Source organism: Carya illinoinensis, chromosome 9, assembly GCF_018687715.1.
Source record: "Carya illinoinensis cultivar Pawnee chromosome 9, C.illinoinensisPawnee_v1, whole genome shotgun sequence".
In the NCBI taxonomy this organism is placed as follows: Eukaryota; Viridiplantae; Streptophyta; class Magnoliopsida; order Fagales; family Juglandaceae; genus Carya; species Carya illinoinensis.
The window spans coordinates 1,307,977-1,325,005 of NC_056760.1; the positions used below are offsets into that span (position 1 = coordinate 1,307,977).

The window sequence follows — 17,029 nt, forward strand, 5'->3', positions numbered from 1 at the left end:
GCACATTTGCGACGATTTTTTTTAATATTTGCAAAGATTTTATCCGCTGCAATTTTTTACTTTGGCTGGTTTTATTTAAAAGTAAATAAAAAAATGTGATTAACTTTTAGAACATTAGAAATTGCTGAGAAAGAGCAATTCCGGCGATTGTAAGAGTTATTGGCGGCCATTAATGGCGCTGGGAACTGATTGTAACCTAATATAATCCGGCCAATAGCTTGGAACCTGATTGTATTAAGTAGTACGCGCGCGCGTATTATACCACCTTAGGCCAACCAAATAATTTCTTAGTTTAGCTACCCATCATTTTTACAGTTTCGAAAGAAATGAACCGTCGGTCGATTAAATTCAGCAAGACGTGTGTAAATGTAGGCATTAGGTAATTTATAAGTGCTTCGAATCAGCTGCAGTCTAAACTAACTACACCGGTCAGCTCATGTTCTCTTAGTGGCCGGGAGGATGAAACTTTACATAAAACATTTAAAGCCTAGAAGTAATTTATAAGCTCTGTATATATGCTTGCAAGCATACACTTCGTTAGGGTTTTGATCAGTCATGCATTGGGAATTGCAGTATATATAACCCAAGAATACATGAGCTCCAAAGAGAGCATGCATATACAGTCATATCCAAGTCACAGAAGTAGTCACAAGCTAGTTCATACATATTCATAATATTGCTGACAACCTTGCACAAATAACCACAATTTTGGGGCTTACAATGAAGTGCACTAAACTGGCAGAGCGTAGGATTCCACGAAGGAACGTCCAGCTGCACAGTCAAAAAACACCATCTGCATAATCATACCGTACACCAAGAAAGAAAAAATCCCACCGACACCAACCAGACAGATTTCAGGTATGTGATGGCTCATCATGTAGGCCATCAGATCCCACGTCACATTCCTCTAAATCAGTACGAACTGCAATTTCCTTTCATTGGGGCACGGCTAGACATCACAGTAAATTAATAATGCATCACAACAAATGTTTTCAATCACATGATCATGATCAGGAATATAACTTCTTACAGATACACGGGGAGATGTGAATTATAAAGTTGTCTCTCTTTCCCGCACCAAGACCGGTAGTCCGCCTCTAAAGGAAGCGGTGAGCCCCGGGGAGAACAAGGGCGTGCGGCTCGGTGTCTTCAATTCGATGTGGAATCGTCTAAGCAATGAAAGAGACAGACATTTTAGCTCCACTAAAGCTATTTCTTTGCCCAAACAGACCCTAGGCCCAGCTTGGAAAACTGGGTACTTAAAAGGGTTTGCTGGGAAGAATACGCCATCTTTCAACCACCTTCCTGGCTTAAATTCTAGGCAATCTGGGCCCCAAATTTCTTCGATCCGACCCATTGCATAGGGATGGTAAGTAACCCTAGTGCCTCTCCTCACAAAGATCCCATCAGGAAGGACATCGTCCTCTTGACAAAACTTCGAATCGAATTGTATAGGAGGATAGAGTCTCATACTCTCATGCACTGCAGCTTGTAAATAATGGAGCTCTCGGAGCTGTTCGAAGCTTGAGAGCTCCTGGTTTGCTCCGATGACTCGGTCTGCCTCCAGCCGGATTGCTGACCCCACGTCCGGATGGTTTGCCAATAGCCAGAAGAAGCTAGTTAAGGCTGATGCAATGGTGTCACGACCAGCTAAGAGGAAGCATATAACGATGTCTCTCAAATATGTTTCATCAATTACAGTGCCCATGAACCGAGACAAGAGATCTTTATGAGTGGTAAATCCCATTTTGCGCTTCTGTCTTATGACTTCTTGAGCCAAAATGTTTATCGTACTAATAGCTTCTCTCAGTTTCTTCTCGCTACCTATATTGAGCATCCGTTTGATCTTCCACACCAGCGGGGAAGCAGTCATGGCTCTCTCGGCTGACAATTTTGAAGCTAGGTCAAAGGAAACAGCGAATTCGGACATAGGAAGTGACGACTCCAGGCACATGGGGTCCAACCCAAACGAGAATCGGCATATGCTATCGAACGAAAATCTTCGAAACACGTCTTGTAAATCCAAAACTCCATCTTCTTTGCCTGCAGTAGAGGATAAAAGCGGGACAAGTCGACTTTTAATCTCGCAATTGACTATCTCGAACGCATACGATATCATGGAGTACTTGTTGAACTCTAGATTCCCCATCTTTCTCTGGAACTTCCATAGGTCCCCGTCCACGTTGAATATACCTCGGCCCAGAAAATCGCCCAAGATCATGGAGAAGGGTTTGCCTTTTGGGTAATTATCAAATCTTGTTTTGAGCATGTACTCGACGTTATCGGGGTTGGCGGTGATCGTGTTTCCAAGAACATGTATGTGGATGGTTCCACTCGGAGAGGTTTTCAGAAGATGGGCATACCAATCACAAAGATTATCGAATTGTTTGGACCAACTCGACGTGAGAAAACTATGACAAATTTCACAGTTGCACCAAGGCTTGAGTGTAACCAGGCAGTGCAAGAAAAAAAATATTAGAAAAAATAATGCAAGGAAGCAAAAGCAAGGGTGGAGAAACTGCAAGAACCAGGAACCTTCAAGCTCCATTGATGGATAAGCATAAAAAAAGGGTAGAGAGAGAGAAGAAGAAGAAGACGAAGAAGAAGAAGAAGAAGAAGAAGAAATTATATCAAGGGAGACAAAGGAGCGACGGGAGGAATTATATATTGGATGCTTTAGTATAATATTTGTTACAACAGTGATTGAGTGAAGTGGTATTCTCCGTTTGCACTGAAAAGTAAAATTATAGAAACTAATTATAAAAAGGGAACAAATATAGAAACATTTAGAACTCGTGCGAAAAATAGCAAAGTCAATTACTATAGGCATCTTCTAGTGCGTCATAATATAGATGTAAGTTGTGAGGATTGACCCACGTGCTTTGGTTCTTATCGTACCAGCTTTTCTCTTCTTTATTAATAAAATTCGGGGGCAGATATACCAATCGACATGACCCAATATTTTCTCAAGCTTTTGTAAGATATGGTGAACCATTCATGCATTTATACATCCTAACTATTAAGTAAAGTATTTGCAAAGGTATATTTTTATTAGTTCTCCAAATTAATAGTATATATATATACATATTTATATTCATATACGGAAGTACTGGCTAGTAGTTGGAAATCACACGTACACACGACATATATAAATAAATTCGTTATTTGATAAAATAGTTGGGAAAGAAAAAACAGACCTCATGCTTTGAATTAAGGAGGAAATAAAAAGAAGATAAAACTCTCTTTTAAGACATTGCGAAAGGATGGCAAATAGTCACGAAAATAATCAGTTCATCATGTATATGATCTTCACTTCTATCAGCTAGCTCCTTCTCCTCTTACCCGCCGGCCTTCAAATGGTTTTTCCTTGTTTTGTCTATTTTTTGCTTATTAGGGACTGATCATCTTTTGCGCTTAGATATGCGTGACTTTATGTTGCATGCATGTCGCCCACTCACCCCTTGCCTGGGAACAATATTGACGTCCCGCTAGCTAGCTCGGCCACCACCCGGCCACATTAGTCGAATAATTCAGTAATTATGAGCCGGTAGTACTTAAGTAGAACATGACGCGCCGCTGAGTTTTGCCACAACTTCATGATAATTATGGTCTTCTAATTTTATAGAGTACATCTCTCAGCAATCCAGTTTAAAAATTATTCTAGTGATTACACAGCGCGTCTTGATATCTAATGCGAAAAACAAATATCAGGATGATCTTATCCCGCGTAAATCAAGAAAAACAAATTAATATTGTGCGACATATAGCAGCTTTTGTGACGGCGGTAGCCATACGTATGAACTCATGGTACTGTACGCGATATTATCAAGTACTCGGCTTTTTGAGAAACAAGGGGCCGGGCCATGATTTAACAAACGAAATGATAGTGCACTTTGATTATCGTCACGTCTCTAACAGATCTGATGCATCATGAATCGCAGGGCCACATACAGGTGTGTACTCAGCATTCCAATATTGCATGTCCCCCGCTGTCTAGAGACATGATTGATCAACAAAGTTGATTATCTTTTCGACTATATCTCTTAATTTCAAGTTGCAAAAAAGAAAGCTAGATTATAGGTAGCAAAAATCAATTAAATTAAAAAAAAAATGTGGAATTAACTATTAAAAAATTATTATTATTTTATATAAATTTAATAGTTATTTATTTTTTTAAAAATAATTACGTAATACTTGTACAACGACTACAAATGTTATCTTTCTATTAGAAATATAAGTTGCATCATTAGGGATATTTAACCGTGCGTATGGTATGGGAACCGGATCGAAGAGTACTAATACTGAATGAATTCGATCAATGCATTCGGGTGCATCGTCGAGCATGGTAATTAATGTCTCGGAAATCTTGCTTCTCATCACTTTATGACCGATCGAAACGTTCACATGAAGGCTATTAGTACAACAATACACGTGATCATTTTTTTCTAGCAAAATTCTTACACCTGATTAACTCCGATGATCTATACTAATTCCGCATATATATATAATTTTGAAGAACTACTATTTCTGGAGAGTCCTAAATTAGGAAAATCGTGACATCTCTCTTTCTGCTAGCTTCATGCTTGTCTTCATGTACTGATAATCATAAACAAAAAAGGACACAGAACATGAGTGATTTGCATGTACTGTTGGATCGCTAATTTAAAGCAAGTTGTATTATGATTCATGAGTAAACAGACTAACTCCACCAACGGCCGTAGAACACGTGGATGTATAGCAAAACGAGGAAACGGGGGCCCCTAGACGAATCTGATCATCAAATGCACGCAAGAGTTGCAACCAAATGCGCCCTAAATTAACGTACTCAATTTAACAATTGAACAAAGTGAAATTCACGTATGTTTACTCAATCGATCCATGATTAGTTGGCTTGATCATTAGCCAACTATGTGGGTGGTCTATCGGCACCTTTTGTTTTGTACCTGATAAGTCAACATCATCATGTGTACACGTGTATATATATGTATGATTGACGTATACTTCTTTTGGTGACTAAATTGCATGTTGTTCGGTTTAATATTTGAAGACTTCAGATAGCCGTACACGCGTGCATAACTCCACCGCAACACCTCTGTATATACGCCCGACCCTCTGTGCTCGTACAGTACACCCCATATATATATATATAGAAACTCTATTATTTTAATGAATTCTGATCTTTCTGAATTTAAAATTTTCTTAATGATTGTTGTAGGAAGTATCCCTTTTAATGAGAATCTTATGAATATGGCCGTGATCGATGAATATATGGAATATATCTGCCTCACGGTACAGTCGGAGCCAATATTCATTCAATCAAATTATACTGATGATGAAGTTAATTTTGAACGGCTAGGAAATGAGCTTGAGTGTTTATACTAGTTCATATACTCCTGCCATGGGCGATTCTTTCGATAAATCTAATATAAAAGCTGATGTCTAAATATGAAAAATTCTTTATAATTTCTCTATACTCTAGCATGAATTATTAAAAAGATACTGACTTAACCATCAGAGATTAAGGCCACCAACTCTTTGTATCTTCTCTAAAGATGTAAATGAAAAATCAAAATTGCGAAACACTAAAGCTTATTCAAAAAAATATGAAACATAACGTTAACTATATTGGAATCCACAGGGACCATAATTAGACTATTGGATATATATTACACAAACAAATAAAAATAAATTGGCCATAAAATCGAGTACTTAAAAAAGTGGACGACATAAAATAGAGTACTTAAAAAAGGGGACGAAACAAATCCAAATTAATCAGATTCATGTCTATATCCAACTATTCAAGAGGTTGAACCTCTATAAAATAAGACTCATTTATATGTAAAGAAAGCTGATCAATAGATGAATAAAATTTGATGAGAAAATAGCATGGCGTTGTAAATTTATGCTCTAAAATGTAATTATAGTAAATATCTCATTGCTCGCTGCAGTTTGGATAAGTCATACATCTCATGGCACTGCTATTAGCTATATAGCTCGTGTCTAAATGGACCTACGGACTCGACAGGCGAGGGCAGCTATAAAGCCACCTGGCCTGTTAGTACTTTCCATTTTGTGGAAGAGGTTAATCCAGAGATCAATGGTGCGTTTGCGTCTTTTCATAAAATCCACGTGTATTGTGTTTTTGTGTTGCTGAATTCATAACTCCTGCCAACGTACAGCATGGCTATGGTTTGATTGGTTACTTTACACGTTTTAGCAGGTCAGCAACTACGCTCAGTGTACGTCTGCGTTTGTGGTTGCATGTCTACAGTCTACGTATATATGCATGAAACTTCAAAATTCAAATACATCACCCGAAAGAAAGTTGGGTAAAAATCCACCCGGAATGATTAGTCTTTGTTGGTAGATAACTTTTAATAATATTTTTTTAATTTTTATTTCATATATCCCATTTTATTTATATAAACAAATCGAGAAACTAATTAATTATTTAGTTTAGACAGGTAAGAATGATACAGCATCAATGAGGCATGTTTTAATTCATTAATGCAACTTTGAAATTGAGAAAAATGATATTTTCCACTTTCTCTTCAATTGGATAAATATAAACTCAGTCCTCCATTAATTATTTCCTTCTTGCTTCATTCTCTTGTTTCTTCCCAGCTTCTTCTCCCTTCTTCAGTTCCTCCAATTTTTATTTTTATTTTTCCGTTAATTAATTGTCCTGCATCAAGTAGTTCGTGGCTCTGGTCATTCCGTGCATATCTATATAAAGTAAATAGACAAGATGAACAAGACGTCTCTTATTAAAATCCCAGCTATATATGGATGGTAACCATCCATTGTTTTTGTTTTGGGTAGTTCTACAGCCCCCGCTTGTTCATCCCGCTCTCCATCCCCGCTTGATGTGGCATGCCACATGGCAGCTAGGTGTTTATTTAATTATATTATTAAAAACAAAAAGAGAATGAGATAAAAAATAAAATACATCCCCAACAAAAAGAAAAGCTTGTCGTTGCTCTGTTTTTTGGGTCGCCTCCTCAGTCGGACAGGTCCGGTACTGGTATCGAGTCCATGCGGCAAAGAAACCCATTTTGCCCTTGACAGCCCCTCATTTTCGTTGCAGAAAAATAAAAGAAATCCGAGTCCCAACCTCAACAGCTTGTTGCCCCTCCGTTTATTTCCATCGCCTCCTTCGTCGAACAGGTCTAGCACCGGGGCCGTCTTCCAGCTATCCTTTGTCTCATGTTGGGTTTTTTTTGGATTTGTTTTGCTGTTTAGATGGCATCATGTTGGGTGTTTTTGGTTTTGTTTTGTTGTATAGATGGCATCATGTTGGGTTTTTTGGATGACCTTGTTATTAGCTTAATCTTGATTGCATTTGAATTGATTTTTGATAGCTTGTTTAATTTTTCAAAATTCATAATGTTGGTTTTTCCTGGCTCCTTGAAATTTCATCAAGCCTGGATTCAGAATACATATTTTTCAATATTATAAAATATTATCATGTTTAGCCTACACGTTTGCAAAAGTAAAACCAACATGATGATTCCAATAGTAATCTAGTTTTGAAGATTCTGAACCAGACATTAAATAGTAGCAAGTGGCATCTGGCCTGGGTTTATCATGTATAGCTGATGATGCCTTAAACTAGAGTTCTTCAACACTTTTTGAGCTTAAGATTAGATCACAAACATTCTATTTGAGTTCCAAATAGAATGTCCTTACCCCTTTCGGCGTGACAACGGTGAGTCGACGGAAGCTTTTTCAGTAGTGAGAGGCTTCGGTGGGGTTTGGCCTTGGGATGGAGGCAAGTTTCGTTTTGTTCTCTCAGAAGGCTTCAATGATCTTGGTTTGGCCGTGGGATGGATGGAGGCTTGAAGGGGAGTCGACGGGGAGGGTGGGTTTCTTCGCGAAATGGGTCTCTTTGGTCGTGGGATGGATGGAGGCTTGAAAGGGTGGCGACGGAAGGGTGGGTTTCTTCTTGAACTGGGATTGAGGCTTGAAGGGGAGGCGACGGAATGGGTTCTCGAATTGGTTTCTCTTTGGTGGGATGGATGGGGACTTGAAGACGAAATGGGTTTCTTTGAAGTCTTGATGCCAAAATAATGAAGGTTTTATTTTTTAATTTCTAAAGGCGTACAACGTGGCATGCCACATCAAGCGGGGACTGGGAGCGGGATGCACGAGCGGTGGGTATAGCATTTTCCTTTTGTTTTTTCATTTTACAGGTACTGAATGAAAATGACAAAAACGTAAAGTCAATTTTGCTTGGGGAACCACACACCGATGTGACTTTTGCTGTCATTATCTTATTTTTAAGAGTAATATTATATACAGTTATAAAATATATAAACATCGCATAATTGAAAAAGAGTTAAGGTTACGATTAAAAAAATTAATTTTTTTTATATAAATTTCGTATTAATTTATTATTTTTAAAAAAATTATGCAGTACTTACACAATTACGATTACAAAAATAATTTCGATACTTTTAATCTTAATCCCGCGTATGTAATGTTAAATGAGCGGTGCTACTCCTCTCTTCCTTACCTATCAGATTCTTATTTTTGATTCTTTTTATTTTTATATTTTTTTAATATATTTAAATATTTTTAAAAAATAAAAAAAATACTGTAATACATTAAAAATTACTTCTCTAATCATTAAATAAGATTTTTTTGATAAACAGTCACATTCGAGCAACAAATTAGTGTAATTTTTCAATGTTAGATATATATATAGTTGTTGAGTAAATAAATATTACATAATTTTTTAACAAGAATAATAGGTTTTATTATTAAAAGATTCATTTTTTTATATAAATTTTCTATTTATTTTTTTAAAATAATTGTACAACATTTACACACTTCACAACTAAAAATATCAATAAAATATTTATAATATTCTCTAGAAATTTAGTGAACGTATTTCACGTTATTTAAATGCATGTAAAAACTTTTCGGGCCTCCGAATATTGCTTTGATGATTAAGAAAAATTCCTGCTAACTTTGATTTGAAAATATTTATTTTGTTTCCTTTTAAATTAGAAAAATATATTTTTAGGATTGTTGTTTAATTATGCAAGCAATAATAGCAATTTTACATTTTCAGATAAAATTTCCCACACGGCATTTTTAAATATAAGCATTTTCTACGTAAAATCAGACTTGTTCATGATCTATTACTTGGGGGCTTTTTTTAATTTTTTTCTTTAAAATCTACAGACAAAATGTCTAAAAGATGATCTTTTTCTTCTTTTTTTTTTTCCTTTTTTTTTATTTTTATTTTTTTAACTAGACAAAAGGAAAGAACAATAAAACAGAAAGATAAATATGAAAGTGAAGAATTATAATTTAGATTTACTTCACTAGACTTCAAAATCAGCCATAAAGTCAGATATGAACGATTTGATAGTGGGAGAAGCAGTCAGAAGGGGTGATACGGTGATCTGGCACTATCTTTTCAACGATCGACCTAGAAAGCTTTTGGTGAATTGAAAGATTGTAAATATGCTTTTTCAGCCAATGAAACAAAATAAATTAAGAAAAGAAGAGAAATGAGTAAAGGAAAGGGAGAAGAGGAGGGATGGTGGGAGGGAGAATAGGAGGGAAGGAGGGATGAAGAGGGGGAAAGAAAGAGAAAAAGAGAAAGAAAAAGATAAAAAAAGAAAGAAAGTAAAAGATGGACGGAGAAAGGGGCGAATGAGAGAGAGAATGAAAAAGGAAGAGGAGGAGGACCCTCCATTGATTTGGAGGTTTTCTCTTTTTAACTATTTCCTAATTAATCAATGACCCTAGCTAATAATTTACTCGGGGTCGTCTAGAGCTTCTTTCTCGTCTCTTTACGTACTACTATTCGGTAGCTCTTCCTGAATTTATTTAATTAGCGGCCTTTTCGATCTTTCAAAATAAATGTTGTTAATTCTAATAATGTATGACGTTACATTAACTAATTATTAATACATTACACGTGGTTATAATCGTACTACGGCACCTCGATCGTATGCATTGTGGATTTCCACCTTCATTCTTTATAAGCTAGAGTTCGTATTAAATTAGGTTTTTCTGTAACTAACTGAGTTTGTGGCAGACACGAATTATAAGGTATGGGGCACCGATCGAAGATCATGCACGATATTGGCCTTTCAAACATACGCAAAAGTGGACTAAGATTTTGTATTCAAAGTTGAAGGTCTCAGGCACCACAAGAAAGCTGCATGCTACGTACGTACCTACCATTAATGGACTCCAAAATTCCAAATTAATTGGATAATAAATATATAGAGATATCTCATCAGGCCACTCTCCATTAACTATCAACACAACCTATTGGCTGGCCGCCTATCTTTATATATAGATGTAAAATCATGCGCGCCACACACACACACACATATTGGGTCGACAAAGTTTCTAATCATTTATATAAATACCCATAAGCATTGGTTTTCTGTTTTAGACTTTTAGTCGCCGGCTGCTCGATTAATGTTGAAAGAATGTAAGGTGATCATGAAGAAGAGATCCTTATATATATATATATAAACCGAGCGTGGTGTAACCGTGTAAGTAGCATTGCATGCACAGCCATACAATGTGTCGGCCACATTTGATGTTAACTGCTTAATTTTGCGCCCAGTGCAAATATATCTCGTACCTATGGCTCTAATTAATTGTAGCTAGGTGGATTGTTAAAGATAAGTCATCTGATCTGGACTCTCAACTCTCTCTCTCATAATTTTCTTTTGTTTTTGTTTGCAAATTAGTCAGTTATAAGTTATCAATAATTAGAATGTGATCATTTCAACGTGACATTAATTCCTAAAAGCAGTACTGCCACCAGAAAAAGTATGATTAATAATGGAGCACTATATATCTAGACAAAAAAGAAAAAAAAAACGTTGGGAAGAGAAATATTTGGGATGGCTGATCATCATGTCCAGATAGCATTGTATTAATTAATTAGCTAGGGTATAGTTCGATGGATATATTATATATATATATATATATATATATAAATGGTGTTTCTTTGGCAGAGGTGCTGTACATAGTCAATTTAGGGACTGGAAACATAGATGTATGATTGAATTAATGCGAGCATGATCCCGAAGTGAAGTTCGTCACTATTAAATTAAAACACTGCAAAAAGTGAGACCTAAAATATCAAGTATATTGCTCCCCTTAATTAATTAGTAAACTTCACATACAAAACTTTTATGAGTAAGCCCATTCATGAAAACCTGATTACACGATCGGCCAGTTTGGAAGCCCACAAAGTTTGAAACCATCTATTATGGTCAAGCCCATTCATGAAAGCCTTGTCTCCATATAAACATTAAGGTCACGATATAGAAAAAAGGGTCAAATGTACGACCAATCTCTCAAGATCACGTTTTTATGAAAAACGGATCTCCAATTTTTTAATTTATTTCTTGAACTCGATCGAGGAGTTTGAAGTTAGATACGTTGTTCATCACTCCTTAATTTTCAGTTATACTCTACAGCGAACCATATAATAAAAGAACGGCCTCTTATAGTACCCACATTAAGTAATGTGGTGAATCATGTACAACGTGGAAGAACCTAGCTTTATTACATATGATTTATGAATAAATTTATTTTTAATCACATTTATTAATCCAGACAGAATACGGATTATTCTGCATGCTAGTTTCAATAAATAATTCATAGGGAGAAGACAAGATATTTGCCCAAAACACAGAGAAAACTATGAATAATATTGATTAATAGTAAAATTTAAAATTATTTTATAAAGCCTACAAGCCAAATTTAAATAGATGCAAAATTTGAAATTATGAAGATTTTTCTATTTTTGAAAAAATCTAAATTATTGTATGAAAAATTAATATATAAATAAACAAGAATTTTACTAAAAATTTGGTCAAAATCAAACTCAGAATCATTTCTAAACTTGAAACTAAATATTTACTAACAATGCAATAATGAACATAAATATATGATTTAAAAGAAAATAACTGATATTATTCTGAATGATTTTAAAAAATGTAACTGATATCTCATACCAATCTGGATATGCATCATTGAAAACCAAATTTTTGGTAATAATATAAGAATAAGTATAAATATATGATTTAAAAGAAAATAATTGATATTATTCTGAATAATTTTAGAGAGAGTAACTGATATTCTATATCAATTTAGATCTGTACTATTAATTTATATAAAAGTTATTAATTATTATTTGAGAAATGCTATACATCATCCTACACCACACACTTTATATATTAAAATATTATTTTTTATTTTTTTTTATTTTTTATTTTTTTTATTCTTATTAAACTAATTAAATTATTTTATTTATCATCCACACACTACATATTTATTATAAAAAAAATAAAAAAAAAATTAAAATAAGTGTGGTGTGTGAAGTGTGAGGATGACAAATAGATTTTTCCTTATTATTTTATATAAATATTACGAGTTTATATAGAGAATAACTCATGATATATATTAGATAGTGGCATGGACTCCGAGCATCACCTCCTGTAGAAGAGCAGGGCAAACCCAGAAGACAGAGAATCCTGCGGCCAGCTATACAATACAACAAAGACGGCACGCCGGACGACAGAAAATAGCTAGGAATTATATAAAATAATACGAACAATAATATTACCGCGTACAACATGATTTTCCTCCCTTCTTTTTGGTGAATCTAGTGAAGTTAATGTTGGAGATCAGTGGATCTCAAAACAGAATACACCGCAGTCCATCCTGCCTGCGTAGGATGAACCCCGTCCCAGAAGAATGCTGATTCTGGGTCCTCACAAACTGTGTATTTCTTGGCCCCATTTTCATCTACACTCCCACAGTTGTATTTGCTGCTTATACCAAAACAACATGGCTTCAGTGGGTTCTCAAAGTGTGTACCTCCTGCACACGAGATCATGAAGAGATACATATATTATATATCGCTGATCTATTAGTAGATCAAGACTGCAAGGAAAATGTTCGATTCTTTAAAGCGAACCAAACTGATTGAAAAGTATTCGGAATGTCCATTCATGGGCTGGTGTACAATATTGTTAGACTTAATTAGGACAAGGCCCAATTAATCAAAAAATATATACATATATTCATTTATATGCCGTAATGGCTAATAATTAACGATCGACGTACGTACCTTTGTTCTTGATTACTGAGAGGAAGGAGTCATAAAGATCAAGAATGACAAAAGGATTAGAATCCTTGGCTTCGCTGTTTAACTTTGTCACGGCTTGCTGCAACAACAGGTTGTGGAAAACGACGAGCGAGTTTTCGGTTTCATTGCATTGTTGGAATGAGGATTTGGCTGTGTTTGAAGGGGCGCATCCTAAAGGCTGTAAAGCATTCACAACTATTTTTTTAACTCCCATGCCATGAATACGTCTCAAGTTGATAGCGAGTTGATTGACCACTGCTGTAATGCAAGGCTTCCAACCCTAAAATAAATTATACATTTGGATCAAGAAGGTACTTAATTCAGTTCTCACCTTGAAGTTTAAAATATAGTAATATTATATGAGGACAACAAAGACAAAACCAAAAAACAAAAGCCTATCCTGACAATTCCTACGTACCCTGCAGTAAGTACTATACTTATTTGACAATATTTTATTAAGGCTATGTTTGGAACAGACACAGTACTTCAATCTTATCTCAAATAAAATAATTTGATGAGATCTATTATTTTTTTTAATTTTTTTATAAAAAAATTAAATCCATTTCAATCTATTTCATATATTTAAACATATATTTCAATATATTTACATTTAAATATATTTTAATAGAACAATAAAATACTACTCTTTATAGATTAACTCAAATTATTTAAAATCATTTTAATATCCAAATGCAATCTTAAAAACGAGCCGAAAGTCATTATCAGTACATTAATTTATGGATCAGTACTTCCGCATTTAGCAGAAAACAAACCCAGGAATATTAGATCAAACATTTCCCTTATCATGAGATAAACCGATCGATCCCCACAACTAATAATTATCCAAGAATTTTCTTCACATAAGAAAAAAGAATTAACATGATATTGCTTATATATAAATATATAAACATATATATATATATATATATATATAAGCCAACAGATAGCAAAATTTCAACATATCCGTGTCATGCACGCTGATTTATACAATTTATCAAATCAAGTTAAAATTTACGTATGTATATATATGAATATTGTACCATTAATTCTTACCTGGGCAGATCCATTCCTGACAATGTAAGTAGAGTAGTCATTGCCAGCGAGAGTAACAAGGGTCATGGAAGACTCTAGGTCTGCAGAAGTAAAAACATTGTCTCTGATAAGATTTTGTAAGAAACCGATTTGGGTGGTCATGTTTGGGCCAGATTTCAATAATGTCTCAAACACACCCGTTCCTCCATAAGCAAAGTTCATTCCATATGTCAACAATGAGGTCTCATTCCTCTGTCTATATGTTATCGGAGTCCTCTTTAGTCCTATGGACTTAGCTGCAAGTATGCATGAATACGATTAAATAAATATATATGCTTTAGTACTGTGTGAAATTAATTAATAGTCATATCAATATGTATAAATGCATATATACACAGCACGTTAGCCTAGCCAGAATATCTGATTGTACATATATACACAGATAACTTCGTGCTCAATCTTCAAGAAGCACTGTGGCAACTGGCCGGAGAAAGAAATAATCAAGTTATAATGCGCATGCAGTAGGTTACATACCGAAGAAATCTGTCAGGACACGGCCACTGGAGAAACGACCGGCCGGTTTACCAGGAAAGGTGATGCCATAGGGATATTCCCAAGCGGATTGAGTTTTGTCGGTGTTGCCTGTATCTGAATATGAATCCCCAAAGACAAAGAGCTTTGACGGATGAGAATTAGAATTAGCTACCAGCACACGACCTCGCACCACTACTACTTGCTGCCCTGAAAGTAATAAGTCGCACAAATATATATTCATACATATAAATTACGTCATCAGCAAGAGGTATACAATTCATGATGGCAAAGGTGATCAAAGAATCCATAGAATATTTATAATATAAATATATATAGACTATAGTGTAAGAAGCACGTACCTGAGAGCATGGACAAGAGGAAGCAGCAAAGAACAGAAAAGAGATCAAGCTTTTGCACGTACATTATAGCTAACAATTAGTATTAGAGAGAGACTAGAGATTGTAAAATGGCATTAATTCCCACACACACAAACTAACTTGGAGGGCGGGATTCTATATATGTATTTAAAGATCGAGTTTAGAAACTGTCTAGCTAAAATATTTTACAAATTACATGATATGTTTAAATTCGAAATGGTTCGTACTAACGGTTAATTTTAGCAAATGGTGGAGGGAATAGAAGCACAAGTACCACCCATGGGTTATCTCCCAAGCCCAAGGGAACGCTGTTAATTTTTATTTTTCACACTCGTATATAGATGGAGACGTACGTACTTGCTCGTTTAATAATCACGAGGGTACGTCCTTATATATGTGAGGTCACAATCGGCGCTAAATGTGACCCAACAAGGGTGACAATGTGTACGTAATTTTTCACGGGTGGCGGTAGACTTTTATAAAACGACGAAACGTGCTCGCAGTACTAATTTGTTGCGTACGTAAATGCAGTGAATAATCGTATCATGAATATATATAATTAGCCCCCTCCGTGCCCCACCTCGCCAATGCGGGTGGGCCACATAATCTGCGGCATGGATAACCCGTCCCGCATGGGGGCAGGGTGAACAGGGCGAAGCAGCGGGACCTGCTGCCCACTGCTATAATACTGATGCAGTTAATAATGATACCGTGAATATATATAATTATTTTATCACTTTATTTTATGGACTTTGTTAGATACAGTCGGTAAATGCAGTCGGTTATATGAAATGAATAAAAAAAATTATAAAAAAATTATTTTATATTCAGGGAACCTACATGAATAAAAAAAAGTTATAAAAATAATTTTTTTTTTCATGTAGGTCCCGTATTAATTCACTTTTTTTACGACTGCACACCGACTGTATTTTCCGACTGTAAAAAATATTTCTCTTATTTTATAGTATTATTTCATTTTTTTTATAATCATATGTATGTAAAAGTGAAGGTGGTGACACGAAATTTGAAATCTAAATTATGAGAAGTTTGAAATTCGAATTATGAGAAGTTTAAAACTAAATTTTTTTAATAAATTACTATTATCATATTGAATAGTAAGCTTACTTTATTTTTACAATTCTTCTCAATTCATATAATTTCATCTAATCATTACAATTTTTTAAAATTTCTACACAACATAAAATAATTAATTCAATTTTTTCAAATTATCTCAAAATAAAAATAATATTAAAAATATATATTCTAACAATATTTTATTCAACTTTAACTCAATTAATTTCATCTCATATGTGAAAACAAATGAAGCCCCAACCCCATGCTCTAACAAAAAGCTTTTCATAATTGGATAATTTTCAAAGTTTTTATGTTTCATTTCCTCATCTTTTGGCAATTAATTTGGTTCTTTTCGTTCAAGAGCATGGGTTTCCTTGCATGGTTTTTTATTCGGCCTTTTCTCAGCAACATCAAATATGAATTTTGTGCTAATTACATTTATTTTCAATTTTTATTTTATTTCAAGAAAATTAGAATACAATAAATAATGATATGCACATTGCTCAAGTATAACTATTGTGTTACCTTGATTTCTTATATAAATGTTAGCCTAGAAGGTTAAGGCAATCTAATAACATCAATACAATTTCAAATTTTCAACAAATTGTTTATATCTATATATAATATGTTTATTTATATAAATATATAAAATTTATATTTTTATATATAGTGGAGTAGAGCAGAGCGTAACCGGCCCGCTCATGTGGGGGTGGGACAGACGAGAGCAAGGTAGTGGGAGGCAAATTTGTAGATCTCATATTTACTCATTTTTCTTTATAAGAATGTACAGCACTTGCATATTTTATCATTACAAATTTTATTTCTCAATTTTATATATATATAGATCAGAATCTCTATTAACTACGAAGATTTA

General features: G+C 34.6%; 2 protein-coding genes across 4 annotated transcripts; both read right to left on the reverse strand.

Annotated features, from left to right (window-relative positions):
* Positions 1-548: 548 nt before the first annotated feature.
* Positions 549-2,852, reverse strand: LOC122275530 (cytochrome P450 94C1-like). Its single transcript, XM_043084630.1, has one exon. It carries the CDS (start codon positions 2,828-2,830, stop codon positions 1,052-1,054), a length of 1,779 nt encoding a protein of 592 aa, XP_042940564.1. The 5' UTR covers positions 2,831-2,852; the 3' UTR covers positions 549-1,051.
* A 9,711-nt stretch (positions 2,853-12,563) lies between these two features.
* LOC122275366 (GDSL esterase/lipase At5g03610-like) lies at positions 12,564-15,389 on the reverse strand. 3 transcript variants are annotated; one of them, XM_043084391.1, is made up of 6 exons: positions 15,064-15,388; positions 14,705-14,911; positions 14,368-14,466; positions 14,192-14,271; positions 13,121-13,418; positions 12,564-12,870 (listed from the first exon to the last, which is right to left on the reverse strand). In XM_043084391.1, the coding sequence occupies exons 1-6, from the start codon at positions 15,125-15,127 to the stop codon at positions 12,662-12,664; spliced, it is 957 nt and encodes a 318-aa protein (XP_042940325.1). In that variant the 5' UTR covers positions 15,128-15,388; the 3' UTR covers positions 12,564-12,661. The 3 variants fall into 3 exon arrangements, with proteins under 3 accessions (XP_042940325.1, XP_042940326.1, XP_042940324.1); XM_043084392.1 differs by lacking the exon at positions 14,368-14,466 and having other exon boundaries at positions 15,064-15,389; XM_043084390.1 differs by having other exon boundaries at positions 14,192-14,466; positions 15,064-15,386.
* Positions 15,390-17,029: the final 1,640 nt, after the last annotated feature.

What these genes read in the sequence shown, in the direction of transcription:
- LOC122275530 (XM_043084630.1), bottom strand. Translation starts at nt 2,830, where the DNA reads ATGCCTATAGTAATTGACTTTGCTATTTTTCGCACGAGTTCTAAATGT.
- LOC122275366 (XM_043084390.1), bottom strand. Translation starts at nt 15,127, where the DNA reads ATGTACGTGCAAAAGCTTGATCTCTTTTCTGTTCTTTGCTGCTTCCTC. An exon ending in TGTCCTGACAGATTTCTTCG is followed by an intron (nt 14,467 to 14,704) that starts GTATGTAACCTA and finishes GCATACTTGCAG; the next exon opens with CTAAGTCCATAGGACTAAAG. An exon ending in CTCAGTAATCAAGAACAAAG is followed by an intron (nt 12,871 to 13,120) that starts GTACGTACGTCG and finishes TCTCGTGTGCAG; the next exon opens with GAGGTACACACTTTGAGAAC.